Here is an 18,930-nt window from a genome sequence, read left to right on the forward strand (position 1 = left end):
ATTTATCTTAGTTTATCTAATAGACTAAGGGTTTATGGTATCTACATTGGACAGGTTAAGTTCTATTATTAAGTTGATAAATTTGAAGCCTTAGTTCCTGGTACATAGGAAGCATTCAATAATAAGTGTTGGCGCTTGTTATTCACCATATTCCACTGATGACAAAGGCAGGCTCAGAGAGGTAAAACGGCTTGTCTAAGGTTATACAACTAGGTAGTGTGAGAGCAGGAAATAACTGTGGCTTTAAGACTACCTACATATTCTCTGCCGTGTCTTTCAGGCTGTTGATACTAGAAAAGTATGGTTTCTTGACCAGCAGTATAGCATCACCTAGGAGCTCGTTAGAAGTGCAGAATCTCTGGCCTCACCCCAGATGTAATGATTCAGAACCTTCATTTTAACAAGATATCCAGGTGATGAATATGCATTCAAGTGTGGGAGGCACTGCTGATTGTGTGGTTTACAGGGTTTGTTTTCCTTTAATGGGAGGTTGGGAGTAGTGAAGAAGGGGTTAGCTGGAGAATTAACCCATAGAAATGGACATGATAGCCGTTAGGAAATAGGTTCAGTTGAGTGTCGGCTAGAGATGGCTTTAGATACAGCCCCACCTATCACACCTGCCCCGAGTTTGGTCTCTTCCTGAGCTTATTGGCTTTCCTCAGTTATGCCTTGTTCATTCACTCATCAAACATTTAGTGAGCACAGTTTATGCCTCAGGAATTGGGCTCTAGTATTCTTCCTTCGTCTTTTCTAAAAGAATTTTAGGATTTGTTGGGATTTTTCCTGAGCCTTTGCCTTAACACTCAACCCCAAGTCTTTAATACCAATCATCCCATGGGGCCAAGGCCAGGTCAAAGGTCATTGGGTAACTGCCTTGACCCTTAAAGCTTTTGGGATTTGCCATAGAAAGGCATTAAGAACATTGATATGGCTGTTTTGTGCTTGGCTTAGCTTCTGATTCATTCATTCATTTAACAAACATTTGAATGACTACCATGTTTGAGACAGGTTACAAAGATTATTGAGACCTTATCAAACAGTGGGCAAGAAAGAAAAGTTAAGAGAAATTTACAATATGGCATGGTTGGGCCTTAAATAGGAAGTACACTATGTAAAATTTAGCTCCTTTTTTAATCTTCTGAGTTAGGGAGAAAAAGAGCGGATGTCGTTAAGTGTTGAATGATACTCTCACTGGATGAAATGCTATTTGGTTTGAATCATATAGGTCAGCTCTTAATCAAACTTTGTTTTATGCTCAAGAGTTTCTTTATAATCTGTCGATTTTAATTTCCTTGATGACTGGAGACTGATTTTTACTTCCACTTTGCTGAGCATAGCACTGAGTACATAATAGGTATTCAATACATGATTGCTTGAAAGAATAAGCCTGATTTCTAAATTAAAAAGGGATTAATGTTGGCTGTTAGATTCAAGGTGAGCAAAACTAGTAAGACCAGGATTTGGGGCTTTAAAAATATCTTATTGAAGAAAATAGGTATGTGGTGGTCTCCAGCTTTCATTTGTATCATCTTTATGTTGGGCAAGACTGCAGTGTTAAGAAAAAGAGAGCCTACCAGGGATGTGCAGATATATGTGAATATACTATAACAGTATGGCAAAGGGTAGTACATACTGTTTTTCCCTTTTGTTGGTTTTTCCCTTTGTCTTTCCCACTTTGTCCCGTAATGCAGATAGACCAAACTGGGGAGTTTAGTCATCAGACCCCACTTCTTTTCTCTTTATACCTGCTCTCTGCCATTTTAGCCACCTCATTGTGTCAGTTGCCCCTTAGGTGCAGATGATTCTTACAGGTTCATCTTTCTCCCTTTCCTTTTCAGAGCTCTAGACTCAAATCTCCAACCACAGGCTGGGCTCTTCCACCACGCTCTAAACTCAGTATGTCTAAGACTACATAACACATCATCTTCCTGAAAATTTGCTTTTTCCATCATCCATCCATTCACCTTTTTTTCCCCTCCAGTTATAGAAGGTTTTTCATGGCCAAGGCACTGTGCTGGGCATTGGGAATACAAAGGTTAGTAAAAACAGGCTCAGTGGATGTAGTCATCCATTCTGGTTTAGCAAGGCTTGAACCTATGATATCATCCTTGGCTTTTCTCTTCACATCTCTAAATTCAATCAGTCTAAAAGTCCTATTAAATTTATCTCTGTATTGTTCCTTTCTCGTTCCTGATACCACGACCTTACCCCTAGACTGGGACTCTTCTATCTACTTCTCCAGATACTCTCTCCATTTTGCTGTCTGCCCCTGGCTTCTGGCTGGGTGCAGCCAGCAGGAGGCAGTGACAGATCAGAGGATGTGAAGAGAGAAAGGTGAGGGCGTGTTTGTCCCTGGCCCTCTGCAGATTGCTGTTGGTTGGCTGGTTCCTTTAAAAGGCCATAGCTCCAGTCAGGCTGCTCTTGCCATTCACCCGCCTTCTCCCAGCTCCTCTCATTACTCCCCTGGTCCCTGCAGGCCTAGGTTGGTTATGACTTTTTGCCATTGCAGTCCTATTCTTTGTGAATTTCTTAAGCCATGTCCACATTGTTGTAATACTCCCTTTGTTGATCTTAAATTACCCAGCCTGACTGTTACCTGCTTCCTGCCAGTACCTTGACTGATACCCAGAGACCTATCCCTGGAGCATCCTGTCTGATAGTCTCCTGCCTCCATTCTCTCCTGGAGCTAGTCTGGAGGATTTATCTTCCACAAACCTGGCCAAATCACTCTTCTCCTCAAAAGCTCCTTTCTCTACCTTGTTCTTGGTCTTGGATGTTTGTGATCTGGCCCCAAACTACTCTTTTTACTCACGTGGCACAATACTGCTCTTTATGCTTGCTTTCTAGGTATTTCTTACCTACTCCTATTTTCCATCTTAGCTCTTTTCTAGAGCCTTAAGAACTTTCATCAAGAATGAGAGACAAGACAGAAAAAGCAACAATTATATTTTTATAGCAGTGTTGAGGAATATCTCAATAACAAAGGTGAACCTATAGGGTGATTCCCCTTCCCCCAACCATGTGCACGGAGGTTAAAGATGTGACAGTAGTACCTTTCATGTTCCCTCAAAACCTAACTAGTTTGGTCAGTAAAACATTTTTGTAAGCAATTTCTTTCTCCATTCTTTTGATTAACTTAGATTTACTTCTAAACATTTCTCAGTTGCCCCTTTTTGATAGCGGAAATCGTTTGGGATGATTCAACCATCATTTAATCGTGCTGTGAACATAGTTATTTTGAGTATTTTTGTCTAGGAAATTCAATGTTCCAGCAATTTGATAAAATAACAGAAAAGGGCCCTTAAACCGCTTACATTATTTCTACATGGTTCATTTTTAACTGATTTATAATTTAATTTGGAAGTACTTGAAGTGAAAGTTTAATTTTGAAAATTTCTTAATCATAGATAAAAATCTGTGTATTCATATACTTCAGTTTTAGTCAGAAACCCATACACAAAATCTATTATTTTGTTTTAAAAAGGAAGAAGATATATCATTAAGGTTGTGTGGTTAGTGTAGAAGCAGATTGAACATTGTACATTTGCCTAAAAGGAACTTTGGGTTTTAGGATAGTAAAAATGATGGTAGCATTTTAGAACTGACTTAAGTTTTTTTGTTCTCTGTAAAATACACAATGGTTCCAATTTAGAAAACTGCATTTGCCAAAATCCTATCACCTGTAAGATAAGTAAGCACCACTGGTTGGTGGTTTTCATTCATAAGACTTTATCACCAAATCCCAAAGGAATGAAATTGGCTTTAGATTTAGAGTTCAATATAAAAATGAAAGAATGGTATAAAAAGGAAAACTGAAGTTTCGGAATTTTAAGGATATTTGCACTTAAAGAATCCAATAACAGAAAATTTAGATCCATTTATTAAACTACCATTTTCTATCCTAACTTACAAAAGTAAAATTGCAATTTAAGAATTTTTTGTGTGTTTTTCTTAAATCAATAAAATCTGAACAATTTTTGTAAATAACTTGAGAGCAGATTTACTCCTGATTAGGCAAGAGTCCTAATTTCCTTTCCCCTAAAGAAAGCAACTGCACTGCCACACAGCCTTCGATTCGTCTTTGCAATTATAGACCATGTGTGAACGTGTATTGATCTGCCAACATGAGCAATATCAAGAATGCACAGGGAAGTTATCCCTATACCAAATACACATTAATTCTTGGCCCTCTTAACCAAAAATTGTTTCTAAACGTTATTAACCCATTATTTTTTAGAACATGTCTGTGAAAAATGAAAACAACAGGTAGAAAAACTAGAAATATGGCCCTCTATGTGGTAACTTCTATAGCGTACACTTTTCTTTTTCCAGGGGAGGACAGCCGAGGACAGGATCTCTTAGTGACAGATAGGTGTGTAACTGCATCCTCGTCAACATCTGAAGAGCGCACTGCAGTGCTAGCAGCTCCCGGGGTACTCGGTGATGCAGAAGGTCCAGCTGCTCGTGGTGTGTGTACTCTCCCCCAAGGCCTAGGTAGGAGTTATTATTTAGAATGTACAAATCATGTTCCTGGCATTTTCCAATATTTATTTCAGTTGCCTCATTATACAAAACAGTGTGAATTTCAGCTGGGGAAGACGGTGCCTTCTTATGGTGGGTCCCAGATTCCCTTCTCTGGAAAGCCTGTGGATTTCAAAGGAGATGCAGTTTAGGTCTCAGGCTTCTGTTTGTTCATCTGGAAAATGAAGGATTTTGACCAGGTGGCCTTTACAATTCATCTCTATGATCCTTTTCTTTTATTAAAAAGTTATGCTCTTCAGATGCTCCAATATTACTTTCTTATAAAGTGCTTTCTCTCCTGATTATTGATTAAAGTTTTTGACTGATGTATCCATCTACAAACCTCCTTCTCTTCCTGAGTCATTTATCTCATTTCCTAGGCTGGTTGTATGACTCCTCACAGTGAAACAGCTTCCTGCGTGCACAGGGAGACTGTGACTACACGAGTGCTAATCAGTTTTTAATAATGTGGAGGTTGGTTAGTGAGTTTTGTAGGTTACTCATGGTGCTTTTCTTTTTTCTTTTGGCTTACTGTCAAACTTCTCTGAGAATTGGAAGGAAGGGTAGAGAATGAGCAGAGTATAGACTATTTTACTGTTTGTTAGTTCTGGAAAAATGTAGGGAAGAAAATAAAAGATATGTTTAAAAATATATTTATAAAGTCAAGTCTGGGAATGACAGGTTATGGTAGATTGTCTTTATTTGTATCTTTTCTGGCTTGAGATCTAAAACTGATGATGTTTTTGATCCGTAGAATTATAGAAACGTTTTAAAGAAAATTTCAAAGTTAACTCCCTCAAATAATAAAATCAGGGTAATTTTGCGTTTCACAGTTTGGCGTTGCTTCAGAGTAAGCTAGTCAAAGAGTTTCAATACGAGGAAGGTAAAATGCAGACATACCTCGGAGAGACTGCGGGTTTGGTTCTGGACCACTGCAATAAAGTGAATATTGCAATAAAGCAAGTCACATGAATTTTTTGGTTTCCCAATGCGTATAAAAGTTATGTTTATACAATACTTTATTAAGTGTGCAGTAGCATTATGTCTAAAAAAAACAGTGTGCATACCTTAGTTAAAAACACTTTATTGCTAAAAAGTGCTAACCGTCACCTGATAAGTTAGGGTTGCCACAAACCTTTCAATTGGTAAAAAACAGTATCTGCAAAGCACAATAAAGCAAAGCACAAATAAAACAAGGTATTCCAATAGAATAAAATATAATAACATTGCTGGTATGTTTAGTAATTATCATTCTGAGAATGAATCTTGATGATTTCTGGCCTGATTACCTGGGGACAAATTCCCCAAGGGATCATCATCCCATCTGAAAAATGGGCTAACAGTATTTCTCAGTTTTAGAGTTCTGTGAGTGGGAGATAAGTTATTCAAACACACTTTTGTAAAGAACCCTTAAGAAGATCTTTTTTCCCCATCAGATTCTCTAAGACCCCTGTGAGTCTCTACCCCTGCCCTACAAGCTTGAGAACTGATGTGTACTGTAGAAGAGGGAGATAATGAAGGGAGTAATTGGTGAAAATTTTATGGACGATGAACTTGAGTTGGCCTTTGAGCCTGCATAGAGTTTGACTAGATGGGGGGAGGAAGAGGGGCATTCCAGTAGATGGTAGTGATATGAGTAAAGACAGGTAGCCAGTATTTAGGGGGCAAGTACAGTGTATCAGGCAATTATTATTTTTATACTCTTCACAGTGGACCTAGGAGGTAGATATTACCAGTATCCTCATTTTATAGATGAGAAGACAAGATTATAAGGGTTAAGTAACTTGCCCAAGGCCATGAAGTTAGTAAACAGTAGAACCAGGATCTGAATCTTTGCAGTCTAATTCCAACCTATCTACGTAAGCACTACCCCATAGAGCTTCTTCTCTCTAGGCCATTAGCAGTCTGTTTATCTAGGATAGATGATGTGTGTTGTAAGAAATAATAAACATGGGTAGATAAGTAGAGCAGTACCAAATGTGGAGCACTTTTAGGATCAAGAGAAAGAATTTGGATTTTTTTTTTTCAGTTTTTTAAAAACTGAGATATAGTTAATGTACAATATTATATAAGTTACAACTATACAACATAGTGATTCACAATTTGTAAAGGTTATACTCCATTTATAGTTACTTTAAAATATTGGCCATCTTCCAAGTATTGTTCCATATACCCTTGTAGCTTATTTATTTTATATGCAATAGTTTGCACCTCTTAATCCCATACCCCTGTCTTGTCTCTCCCCACCTTCCCTCTCCCTAATGGGAACCACTCATTTGTTCTCTATGTCTGTGAGTCTGTTTCCTTTTTGCTATATTCACTAGTTTGTTTTATTTTTTAGATTCCACGTGAGTGATGTCATACATTATTTGTCTTTCTTTGTCTGACATTTCATTTAGCATAATACCCTTCAAGTCTATCCATGTTGTTGCAAATGGCAACATTTCATTCTTTTTTTATAGCTAAGTAATATTCCATTGTATGTATATATCACATCTTTATCCATTCATCTGTTGATGAACACTTAGGTTGCTTCCATATCTTGATGATTGTAAATAGTGTTGCTATGAACATTGGGGTGCATGTATCTTTTCAAATTAGTGTTTTCATTTTTTTTGGATATATACTCAGGAGTAGAATTGCTGGGTCATATGGTAGTTCTATTGTTAGTTTTTTGAGAAACTGCTATATTTGTTTCCTACAGTGACTGCACCAATTTACATTCCCACTAACAGTATACAAGAGTTTCCTTTTCTCCACATCCTCACCAACATTGTTATTTGTGGTCTTTTTGATGATAGCCATTCTGACAAGTGTGAGGTGATATCTCATTGAGGTTTTAATTTGCATTTCTCTGATGATTAACAGTGTTGAGAATCTTTTCATGTGTCTGTTGGCCATCTGTATGTCTTCTTTGGAAAAATGTCTGTTTAGGTCTTCTGCCCACTTTTTAATTGTTGTTTTTTTTTTTTAATCTTTTATGTTGAGTTGTATGAGCTGTTTGTATATTTTGGATATTAACCCCTTATCAGTCATATCATTAGCAAATATTTTCTCCCATTCAATGGGTTGTCTTTTTGTTTAGTCAGTGATTTCCATTGCAGTGCAGAAGCTTTTAAGTCTAATTGGGTCCCATTTGTTTATATTTCCTTTTATTTTCTTTGCTTTAGGAGACAGATCCAAAAAAATATTGCTACAATTTATGTCAAAGAGTGTTCTGCCTATGTTTTCTTCTATGAGTTTCATGGTTTCTGGTCTTACATTTAGGTATTTAATCCATTTTGAGTTTATTTTTGTATACAGTGTAAGAAAACATTCTAATTTCATTCTTTTACATGTAGTTGTCCAGTTTTCCCAACACCACTTATTGAAGAGACTGTCTTTTCTCCATTATATATTCTTGCCTCCTTTGTCATAGATTAATTGACCATAAGTGTGTGGATTTATTTTGGGGCTCTTTATTCTGTTCCATTGATCTGTAGGTCTGTTTTTGTGCCAGTACCATACTGTTTTGATTACAGGAAGTATTTGGATTTGATGCCAGAGGTAATAAGGAGCCAGGGAAGATTTTAGACCAGTGAGGGCATAACCTAAATAGAATATCTTAATTGTATTTTTAAATTTTCCATGTTCTTACTTATATTCTATCTTCTTGATTTATCAATTGGTGAGAGGTGTGTTGAAATCTTCCACCTTGATTATAGATCAATGTGTAATTCTACCAAAGATCCATTCTATATTTTGACGTCATGTTATTAAAGAACATGGACATTTAGAATTACTAAATTCTCCCAATGAATTTTTTTATCCTTTTATCACAACATAGTGACCATCTTTATCCTTAATAATGCTTTTGACAGTACTATTGCTATTTTGCTGTTTTGGTTAGTATTTGTCTGATTTCTTTTTTTCCATTTTTTTATTTCCAAACTCCATATGTCCTTTTACTTTAGATATATCTTTTGCAAACAGTATATAGTTGGATTCTGTTGGTGGTTTGTTTTTTTAAATCAAATCTGACAGTCTGTGACTTTTCATCACTACGTCTAGACTAATTAATATATTGTGATTAGTGCTATATTGTATTTATTTTTATCTTGTTTTATACTTTCTATTTACATGGTATTTTCTATACCTGTTTTTCTCTGCTCTTGTGTTGATTGATTAGCTTGATTTAGTTTTCTTTCCTTGTTTTAAAAATTGAGACATAATTGGCATGTTATGTTAGTTTTAGGAGTATAACATAATGACTCAATAGCTGTATATATTGTGAATTGATTACCACAATAAGTCTAGTTAACATTTGTCACCACACATAGTTACAGTTTTTTTTCTTGTGATAAGAATTTTTGTTTTCTTGAAAAGTGTTTTATTGATCCCTTAATGCCCAGCAGGGGTGGGGGGGATGCTCTGTGGGTCCCCTTTTAGTTGCTTCTGCAAACGTCCCTTGAGCCTCTGCCTCAGGCGTGGAAGCAGAGGAGAATGCCTTTTCCATCACCCGCCCTCATGTTCTTTTCTTTTTTTAAGCTCTTTATTGGAATATAATTGCTTTACACTGTTGTACCAGTTTTAAGATATTCTCTCTTAGCGAGTTTCAAATATACAATATGGTGTTAACTATAGTCACCATGCTGTTCATTACATCTGTAGGACTTGTTTATTTTATAACTGGAAGTTTATACTTTTGACCACCCTCACCCATTTTACCAACCCCCTACCCCCCACCCCCCACCTCTGGCAACTACCAGTCTGTTCTCTGTGTCTATGAGTTTCAGGATTTTTTGTTAATTTTTTTTTTTTAAGATTCCACGTGTAAGTGAGGTTATATGGCATTTGCCTTCTTGTGCCTAACTTATTTTACTTAGCATAATGCCCTCAGGCTCCATCCATGTTATCACATATGGCAAAATTTCATTCTTTTTTGTGGCTGAATAATATTCCACTGAATATATACATACCACATTTTAAAATCCTTTCTTCCATCGATGGACGCTTAGGTTGTTTTCTTAACTTGGCTGATGTAAATACTGCTACAGAGAACATGGGGGTGCAGATAATCTTTTCAAGTTATGGTTTTGTTTCCTTTGGATAAATACCTAGAAGTGGAGTTGCTGGGTCATATGGCAGTTCTATGTTTAGTTTTTTGAGGAGCCTTTATACTGTTTTCCATAGTGGCCGTGACAATTTACATTCCCACCAATAGTGCACAAGTGTTTCATTTTTTCCACATTGTCACGAACACTTGTTATTTTTTGTCCTTTTGATAATAGATATTCTAACAGGTGTGAGGTGATACCTCATTGTGGTTATGGTTTGCATTTCCCTGAGGATTGTAGATATCCTTATCTTATTCCTAGTTTTCACAGGAATCCTTCTATAATGTTTTATAATAAAAATGATGCCCTGTATAGGGTGAGGAAACTCTACTTAACTCCTAATTTACAGATATCTTTTTAAATGAGTTAGTGTTGAATATTATGAAAACTTTTCTGTTTCAATTAAAATTATCATAAAGGTTTTTCTCTCTTAATATGTTAATATGGTAAATTATGTTTATATATTTTACAGATTTCACATTCTGGGATAAACCTGCTTGGTCATGATATAGTATCTTTTTCCGTACTGCTAGATTTGGTTTGCTAACATTTTGTTTACATTTCTGCATCTGTGTTCATGGGTGAGGTGGGCCTGTTACTTTTCCTCTTTGTACTATCCTTGTCTGGTTTGGATATCAATGTTACAGTAGCATTACTGGCTAAGTTGCGGAGTATTCCTCTTTTTCTCATCTCTGGTAGAGTTTGTATAAGATTGGAACATCTGATTACTTGAAAGTTTGGTAGATTTCACATATAAAATTATGTAGGTTTAGTATTTTCTTTGTGAGGAGATTTTAAAGTTCTGATTTCATTTTATGAAATGGAGTCATTTGACTTCTCAAAACAGTTTTGGCAATATACATATTTCTAGAAATTTGTCTTTTTCTTCTAGTTTTTCAAATTTATTGGCATAGAATTTTCATAACAGTCCCTCAAAAGATTCTCCTCTTTATCTGAAGTTATGTCTATCACTTCACTCCTAATATTTTGTCTATTCTCTTTTTTTTCTTGATCAGTCTTACCAGAGGAATTTCTATTTAATTAGTTTTTGCAGAGACCTAGTTTTTTTTTTTTTTGCAAAGAAAATATTTTTATTTGTACAACAAATAGTCTAACAAATGATGACACAATAAAATTAACAGAGTTGATTCGAAGTCATGTCAAGACACAAATAGGTATGAAGTGCAATTGATGGTTAATCATTTTGTTCCATCCAACCTCCCATGATTACTTTAGAGAGCATCTCTGGTGTATTTCTGACTGCATCTTAAGCATGATGTATCCAGGTGATTCAATTACGAAATCTTTGAAAGAATGGTTCCTTCCATTAGTCCTCATTAACCCTCTTTTTTTTCTTTTTCTTCTTTTTCTCTGGACTAGCAATTGCTGTACTGGAACATGGTTCTTCTTCAGAAAGTGGTTCTTCTTTAATATGTTTCTTTTTGTCCTTTTTCTTCTTCTTCTTCACAGATGTCTCCTGTTCTTCCACCACTTGCACTACTTCTTCTTCTACTTCTTCTACAACTTCTTCTTCTTCAACTTTAATTTTAACCTTGGCTTTTTTGGCCTTCTTTTCAATAACTTCATCCTCTTTGTCCACCTGTTCAATTTTGCGTTTTTTGGAATAGGTTGGCAGTGTGGAGTCACCAGAAGGATCATAAGTCTTCACTTCACTTTTATGTTCATATTTTTCTGCTTTTGCTAGTGCCTTTCCTGTTCCACTTATTTTCCGTATCCCTCTATCTTCCAAGGTTCTCAACCTGGCCTCTAACTTGGCTCTGTTCTCAACTCCCATCGCAGAACTGGAGTCTTCACCAAAAGCATCATACCGGATGGCCAAAACAGTTTTGGCAGCCAGCATCCGAGAAATCTTTCCTTTGTGTTTGGGACTTGTCTGGCCTACAAGGGAAGCATGATAAATGAGACCATACTTAGGGGTATCTCGTCTAGACTTGAGGGCTCTGAAGAGTGCCTTTTCTGCTCCAAGAATCTGAACTGTAGAAGCTGCATGTTTGGCCAAATTCAAAAGAGAACCTGCATGAGCAATAAGCCGTGCTCCCACTAATTCCCCAACCATGACTGTAACATTGGGTGCAATGGCCATCATCCGATTTTGCAGATACTCATAGAGCTGGGTTCTATATTCAGAGATTTCAATCACCTGAGTGCAGAGATGCAGAATGTTGCAAATATCTTCTTCTGAAACCTCTGTTCCCATAGATATCTCTGCAGCTGCTTTCACTTCTGCTTCAACCTCCTCTGTCAGTAATTCAGAAAGTTTGGCTGAGGCATAATTCTTCCTATCGCCAACTTTCTGTAAACACTTGCAGTATGTCAAATTATCTGAAATAATTTTTCCTAATTTAGGGAAATGCCAGCCATACCATTCTCTACAACGCATAATGTAGTTGTTTAGTTCTTTATCTAAGTCATCTAAGAGGGAAATTGTCTGAACAATCATTGTGTCCACTTTATCAGCACTAAATTTCAATCTATATCGGGACAAGCTGTGTGCCAACCCAAGACACATGGCTGCCATTTCACGCGGTTCTACCCCAGGGATTAATCCATCCATCTGTGAACGGATTCCTCTCATGAGTTCGTTAACAAGAGGGCTATGGATACAACTGAGATTCAACTTTTCCTTTATGACGCCTCCTAGTTTAGCATCAGCTACAGCCAGGGGTTCATGGGCTTCTTTAACTATTTTCTTCAGAACTTTCTTCAGCTGCTTATTGATTTTGCCCTCCATCAGAGTTGTGAATGCTTGATCCCTTGTAGAACAGCTTTTGCTGAATTGTGCTTCAGCATTATGCTGTTGGGTTCCACAGGCAGATCAGCTTAACCACTTCTCACCTCTCATCACATGTGGGGGAAAAACCAGCCCTATAGTGAAAAAAGCTAACTCAATGTTGTCTCAGTGGTAGTGACGAATTTGAGTTAGATCACTGCCAATGCCTCTGCTGTATCCTGAAATTTCTCAAAATGTTTCAGCTTTACTATTTTATTTGCTTTCTCTGGAGTTTCAAATTCTTTCCACAAACTATCAACCTCCTGAAGTTTCTTTTCATTCAAAACCTTAAAGATGGCGTATCCCACGGACGTTTCAAACAGCACCAACATGGTGAGGATGGGTCAGGGCGCTGCGCAGCCCGCCGCGAGCTCTTATACCAGTAAAAGCAGACCAAATCTGAGGCCCCCAACGGCCCTCAAGGCCGCGGCTGGCCAAGTACCAGGGGGCACGCCTTCCCACAAGAAACCAGACCAGATTGCCTAAACGCTCCACACTACACTGCAAGTAGGACATGCGAACCCGTTTCTCAAGAGACCTAGTTTTTGACTTGATTGATACTCTCCATTGTATCTTTATTTTCCACCTTATTAATTTCTGCTTTCATTCATCTTCCTTCAACTTAGATATTGTTATTCTTTAAAAAAAAACTATAGTTCAACTTAAGTTCCTATTTTTCAGACTTTAATTTTTAATATGTAAGTATTTAAAGCTATTCCTTTCCCTTCAAGTAATACTTTTACTACTTCTCACAAAATTTATGGTACTTTGATTTTCACTCAGTTCTCTGTCTTTTCCTGGTATAAATATATTTTTTCCTTTTAAATTTAACTTTTCTATGTCCTCATTATTTAGGTATGTTTCTTGTGAGTAGTATATAACTGGATTTTAAAAAATCTACCTGACAATGTCTTATAACTGAGATGCTGAATTCAATGGAATTTGGAATATATTTAGATTTATTTTAACTGTCTTCATCTTTTTCACTTGTCCTTTTTTCCCTTTCTTTCTTTCTTTTTTCTTTTTTTCTATAGTTGTGGTGCACAGGCTTAGTTGCTCCGTGGCATGTGGGATCTTTCCAGACCAGGGATAGAACCCAATGTCCCCTGCATTGGCAGGTGGATTCCCAACCACTGCACCACCTAGGAAGTCCCTTTTTTCCCTTTCTTTCTCTCTCTCTCTCTGATTGTTTTTATTCTTTTTTTTCCTTCTCTAATTGTTTAGAAGGTAGATACTATTTTTTTTTCTTTTCAAAGTTGCATTTGGATTTTTTCCATTTATATTTAACTTCATGAAGTCTAAGGTTAATCAGTATCGTAACACTCCCTGCCGAATAATAGAAGGCTGTGAACTTTGATCATCCTCCATCAGATTACATACTGTTCTTGGCCAGTATTTTGCTTGTATCTTTTTTTAAGACTCCTAAGTTAGGCATTATTATAATTAGAGATAATACGTTTAAATTTATTAGTTTGTTTAGATATTTACAAATATCTTTGCTCATTTTTCCTCCTTGTCTCTTAAAATTCTTTTAGGGTCACTTTCTCTCTTCCTGAATTATATTCTTATAAGATTTCTTCATTAAATTTTCCTGATACCAAACTCTTATAGTTTTTGTTTACCTGAAAATGTCCTAGTTAATGAAAGATAGTTTAGTTGAATATGCAGGTCTAGATTAATAGTTACTTCCTCTCAGCACTTGGAAGATACTATTCACCCTTTTGGTTTCCATTCCTGCTCTTGAGAAGTGGGCTGTGTTTCTTACTACATAAACATAATATCACCATGTATTTTGATATAACTATATATTTTACTAGATTGGTGGATTACCATTGTTTCTTATATTTTATCATGATTTCCTCAGACAAGGTGCATAGGTGTTATAAATTCTGAGTCCTTTTATATTTGAAGATGCTCTTCTTTGACCTCCTTTGTGATTTGACCCTGCTCACTGCTGGGCCCGCTCTTCCCTCCTTTAAAGATATTCATGGCAAGACATACCACACCAGAGCCATGATAGCAAGTAATTGACACTCAGGTGTAGGCAAAGTGAGGGGACTCACTTAAAGAGAGGGAACTCACCAATGAGAGGACTCTCCAGCTTCCATATAAATGATGTTCTTTCTGGCCAGACATAGAATTCTTGGATCACAATTCTTTTCTTTCAAAAGTCACTAGATAGTAACTCATGCTAAAACATATTTCTTCTCTTTAAATAAATGTACCCAAGAGTTGTCATTACATTTTAATTAAAGTTCTTCTTAGGTTTTCTCCCCCATTAAATCTGCCTCAATAGGAGTCCCCGTTCAAATATAGTCTGTAAACTCTTTGCCTGCTCATGTCAGCTTGTGGGGTTGGATCCCATGTGGAGGAGGATTTGGGGTCTCTCTGAGCAGCATGATTCTCAGTGCTGGGGAGGTTCAGGGTCTCTAGCTCTGGTTCCCCCTCAGGCAGTCCTAGCATTGCACCAGGCTTGGCTGGAGAAGCCAGTTTTCTCTGCAGTGGCTGAGTCCTGGAGTTGTAAACACAGTTCCAGAGGTGTGCATCCTCCACTGGCTGCTCAGCTTGATTTCCTTGGGATCCATATGTTTCAGACGGGTGTGGGATTGCCTCTGTCTTTAACAGTGGACCACCCACCACACACACACACACACACACACACACACACACACACACACACACCCCCCTCTTTCCCCATTAGCTGTTTATTTTGCTTGTTAAATGATATGGAATGAAGTATGACTCGTGGACATATTCATAATCCAGCCCAAATCTACCTTCCTGGTCCCCTTTCCTGCTGCTCCTCCAAACACAAAGTGTTTCATAAGTGCTGAGTTATTCTTCTGTTTCCTGAACACGTGATATACTTTCTCAATTCCAGATCTTCTATCAGAAAGTGAGAGAAATAAGAATGAAAGTGTTAGAAACGTAGACCCAGGCTGACATCACTCCAGAATCTGCCAACCCACATTTTTAAAATGAATAAGGAAACTGAGTCTGGTTCAGGGTCACATAGCTTGTTTTAGTTAATATTAGGATATGGTAGGGTATGACTCTTGACAGGAAGGAGTGAGATGGGGAGAGGAGTGTTGACAGGGAAGCCCTGCCAGTGAGATGCAGGAGGAGAGGCCGGGTGCTTCTGAGAGCTGTGAGTTCATTCGTTCACGTAGCTCGTCTCAGTCTGAACTTCAACAGGTGAATCAGGCGGTGACAGAATAGAAATGGGTGAGGAACATTTTAAATAGAGAGCAGCTTCATCGAAGATCAGAAATGTGAAAGTGCATGATGTGTTTGGGAAAACAGAACAGTTCAGAACTGCTGAGACATTTGAAGGGCTAGCAGGAAATGAGGCTGTGACGATCAGACGGGTCAGATTGTGGAGGGGTTTGTATATCACGCTTTGTCCTCTATTCAGCCAACATTTACTAGAGACCTACTGTGCACCAGGAGCTGTGCCAGCATGTGGTATAGAGCAGTGAGGAAGACAGTGTTCCTGCTCTCCAGGAGCTACAGGCATTACAGAGCTGATGGAATGGAGTGATTTAAGCCTGTAGATTGATGGAAAGTTCAGTCTAGTGGCAGTCAAGGGGGAAGGTACTGGTAGCAGGGAGTCCAGATAGGTAGGAAACAGCTGCCTTAGTTCAAGGGGAAAATGATGCGAGCCTGGACTTTGGAGAGTGATGGCAGTTGGTAGAGCAGAGGTAATAGAGAGGCTTGCATGGGCCAGGGAGAAGGTCAAAGGCAGGACCAGGAGAGGGAAGAATGCCAATAGCCTCTAGCTGCATCCATCCTTGTCTGGCCTAAAGATGGTGATGATGTTGCTACTCCTTGGCTCTTGTTTCTGCTTCTTATGGGTTCTTGGAGAGAGAGAAGGAGAGAGGGAGAGAGAGAGAGAAACCACCCATCTTGCTCCCCGTGGCTTAAAGCATTGCATCTGTATTTCCAGTAAACACAGGATGTTGTTAGCCAGGTTAGAGTTCACAGTCACCATGTTCATCATAACTGACTTACTGGAAACACTCCTGTGGAGGAATTCAGTTATTTTCTTAGTTTTTACTAGAGCGGTTAGAGATCCCTTTGAGGAAGTTCTGTGAATTATCTTATATAACTGTTATAAAAAGAATTGCTAAATAAGGCAACATTGTATAATACTATGTATAAATATGTAGAGTTTGGAATATTTAGGGACTATTAGTTTTTGTTGTCTCCACCATCTTTTAATAGCTATAAAATAAAGGGGACGTGGCAATTGCCATTGTAACGAAGGATATTTTACCAAATATCCTTTCCCCTTTCTTTCCTTCCTCTTGGCATCTTGTTTAAAGCTGTTTTCTCATTATATGCAACAAAAGGATGTATTCCCTTGGCAACATATTTAATAACAGACGATTTAGCAGATGCTATAGATACCTTGCAAATCAAATCGTAATTTCTTCTGAGCAAGTAAGTGTTGAGAACATTTTGTTACATTATATTTTTCTCCCTGTTTACAGCTCCCAGGTTAGCCATATACATAAACTGCACACTGCAGCTCTTCTACCAAGCCTCCAGGAACAGCATCTTGTGCTATTGTAAGCCTTGGAAATGGACACATGATAGGATACTTTATTCTTCTCCTTTTCTAGTTTGCATGACAATGCCACCATGGGAAGACATATAAAAAGTGTGGCAGGGTTTTCCCAGGCACTGTGATGCACAAGCATTTGCTCCCTTCCCATCATACTCCATACTGGTCCCAGTATTTTTCATGATCACGTGCTTCCTACTTATGTGTAGAAAAAGAATGCAAATCATCTACCTCACAATTTTGGGAATAAGATCTAATGCCTCCCAGGAGGAAAGAAGATCTGAATGAAGTACCGTCTAAATAAAATGGAGGATAAAAGTTTGAAAGGGTAGCTTAATATTTATGTAATCCTTGTTGACTTGTTTAGTAGTAACCAGTGAAAAATAAAAAATAATATAACTTACCAACTTGCTGCTTGCCAAGAGTCATAAGCTCATGAGTTTAATTAGGAAAAGTGAGTGTTTCCTCTTATTCGATGCTGCTGCTCCTTCTGGTTTATGTTCAAAGAAGAGGAGTGACTTCCTTCTGGGGGAACCTGTCCTCCAACTGCTGTCTTTGACTCGGGCCTCCCCTGTGCTCGCCTCCCTCCAGCACCAGAGTCCAGGCCAGAGTGGGTGCTTAGGATGGTGCCAGTGAGTCGCCAAGTTGGTTCTGACTCTGCACCTTTTGCCTTTCCCCCCTCCTGGGTCCTGTCCTCTCTGGGTTACAAATGTCAGGTCTGAGCCCATTTCGGAGATGCTATAGGCCAGAGGCCTCTGATTCGGGCTTTCTCCTAAGCATATAATCGTGGTTCCTTATGTTCTCTAATTTCTGTTCTGGATTCTCAGTCTCTGCACTATTGCTGAATTTAGATACCTATAAAGCAAACTTAATAGTGTTTTATACAAAAAATTATAAAAGTATAATATGGTATCATTTTAGAATTGAGACAAATGAAAGTGAAACTATAATTTAAAACATAAACCTTTTGTCAAGTGCAGCTGAAGTCAGAAATACATAGAATTTTGGAAAATGAAATCTAGAGATACCACAAATTTGGATTTTATGATTTAAAAATGGCCTAATTACTTTCTAAAGATTCTCTAATACCAGATTCTCCATAGCATAGCGAGTACAGTGCCTTTTTCTTTTTCTTTTTCTTTTTGGTATAAGAGTTTGAAAGTGTAGCTCCAGGATCTCAAACCTATGAGAACAATTGATCTAGGGTAGGAATGGTAACTCCAGTCCCCAAAAGGGTCAGGCAGGAAATGTACATGAGTGAAGCCCATAGTTGCCACGCATTCTGAAAAACTATTTGAAGAGGTCTTTGGATTTATGGCTTCCCTGATCCAGACATTTCAAATATATTACTTAATTACTATAGGTTAATCTGGGCCTGAAATAATTACTCAAGAAACCTGTTAAGTGTGTTTGAAGAATCTCCTGGAACTTGCATTTCTCTGAATGGTACCTGGCTAATCCTTTCAAGCATCTGCTGTGTTTGTTTCTCTGAGTAACCAATTACTTTGTAAAGACTTTTCAGTTCCTCAGACTATAGTATAGTCACATAATGCTCTCAAACTTCATCAGCAAGTGAAAAATAGTAAAGGAAAAAAATGAGATTACAAAGAACTGAAAAACTGTCATGGGAATACAGCATTCTAAATGTTGACACCAGAGAATCAGACATGACTGAGAAACAGCAGCATCTGTCCCAAAGCATCATGTTTATCTGAGCGAAAGTTATTCCAACTCGTAGCAAGAGAGATCCATCGCAAAGATGGATGATGGAGGTTGCTATGGAAATAATGCAGGGAATGATTCAGGATATTTCCCAGAAATTTATTTTATTGAATATCGATAAATCCCATGCAACATGTGTCAGGCTATTATACAATTAATTGGATATCAGGGATTCCTAGTGACTGTCCTCAGGCAGTGCCCATCATGTGTAACCCACATATGAAAGTGGAGAT

General features: G+C 37.8%; 1 protein-coding gene across 1 annotated transcript; it reads right to left on the reverse strand.

The window, feature by feature from the left end:
• Positions 1–10,821: 10,821 nt before the first annotated feature.
• LOC130852997 (nucleolar protein 58-like) lies at positions 10,822–12,879 on the reverse strand. The gene is made up of 2 exons (XM_057734072.1): positions 12,568–12,879; positions 10,822–12,385 (listed from the first exon to the last, which is right to left on the reverse strand). Exons 1-2 carry the CDS (start codon positions 12,738–12,740, stop codon positions 10,945–10,947), a joined length of 1,614 nt encoding a protein of 537 aa, XP_057590055.1. The 5' UTR covers positions 12,741–12,879; the 3' UTR covers positions 10,822–10,944.
• Between the last annotated feature and the right edge of the window lie 6,051 nt (positions 12,880–18,930).

Source organism: Hippopotamus amphibius, chromosome 5 (genome assembly GCF_030028045.1).
Source record: "Hippopotamus amphibius kiboko isolate mHipAmp2 chromosome 5, mHipAmp2.hap2, whole genome shotgun sequence".
NCBI lineage: Eukaryota > Metazoa > Chordata > Mammalia > Artiodactyla > Hippopotamidae > Hippopotamus > Hippopotamus amphibius.

Excerpts from the sequence above, each read along its gene's own strand:
- LOC130852997 (XM_057734072.1), bottom strand. The coding sequence starts at position 12,740 with ATGTTGGTGCTGTTTGAAACGTCCGTGGGATACGCCATCTTTAAGGTT. Across the intron at positions 12,386-12,567 it reads GATACAGCAGAGGCATTGGC|AGCATTCACAACTCTGATGG; the intron begins AGTGATCTAACT and ends TACAAGGGATCA.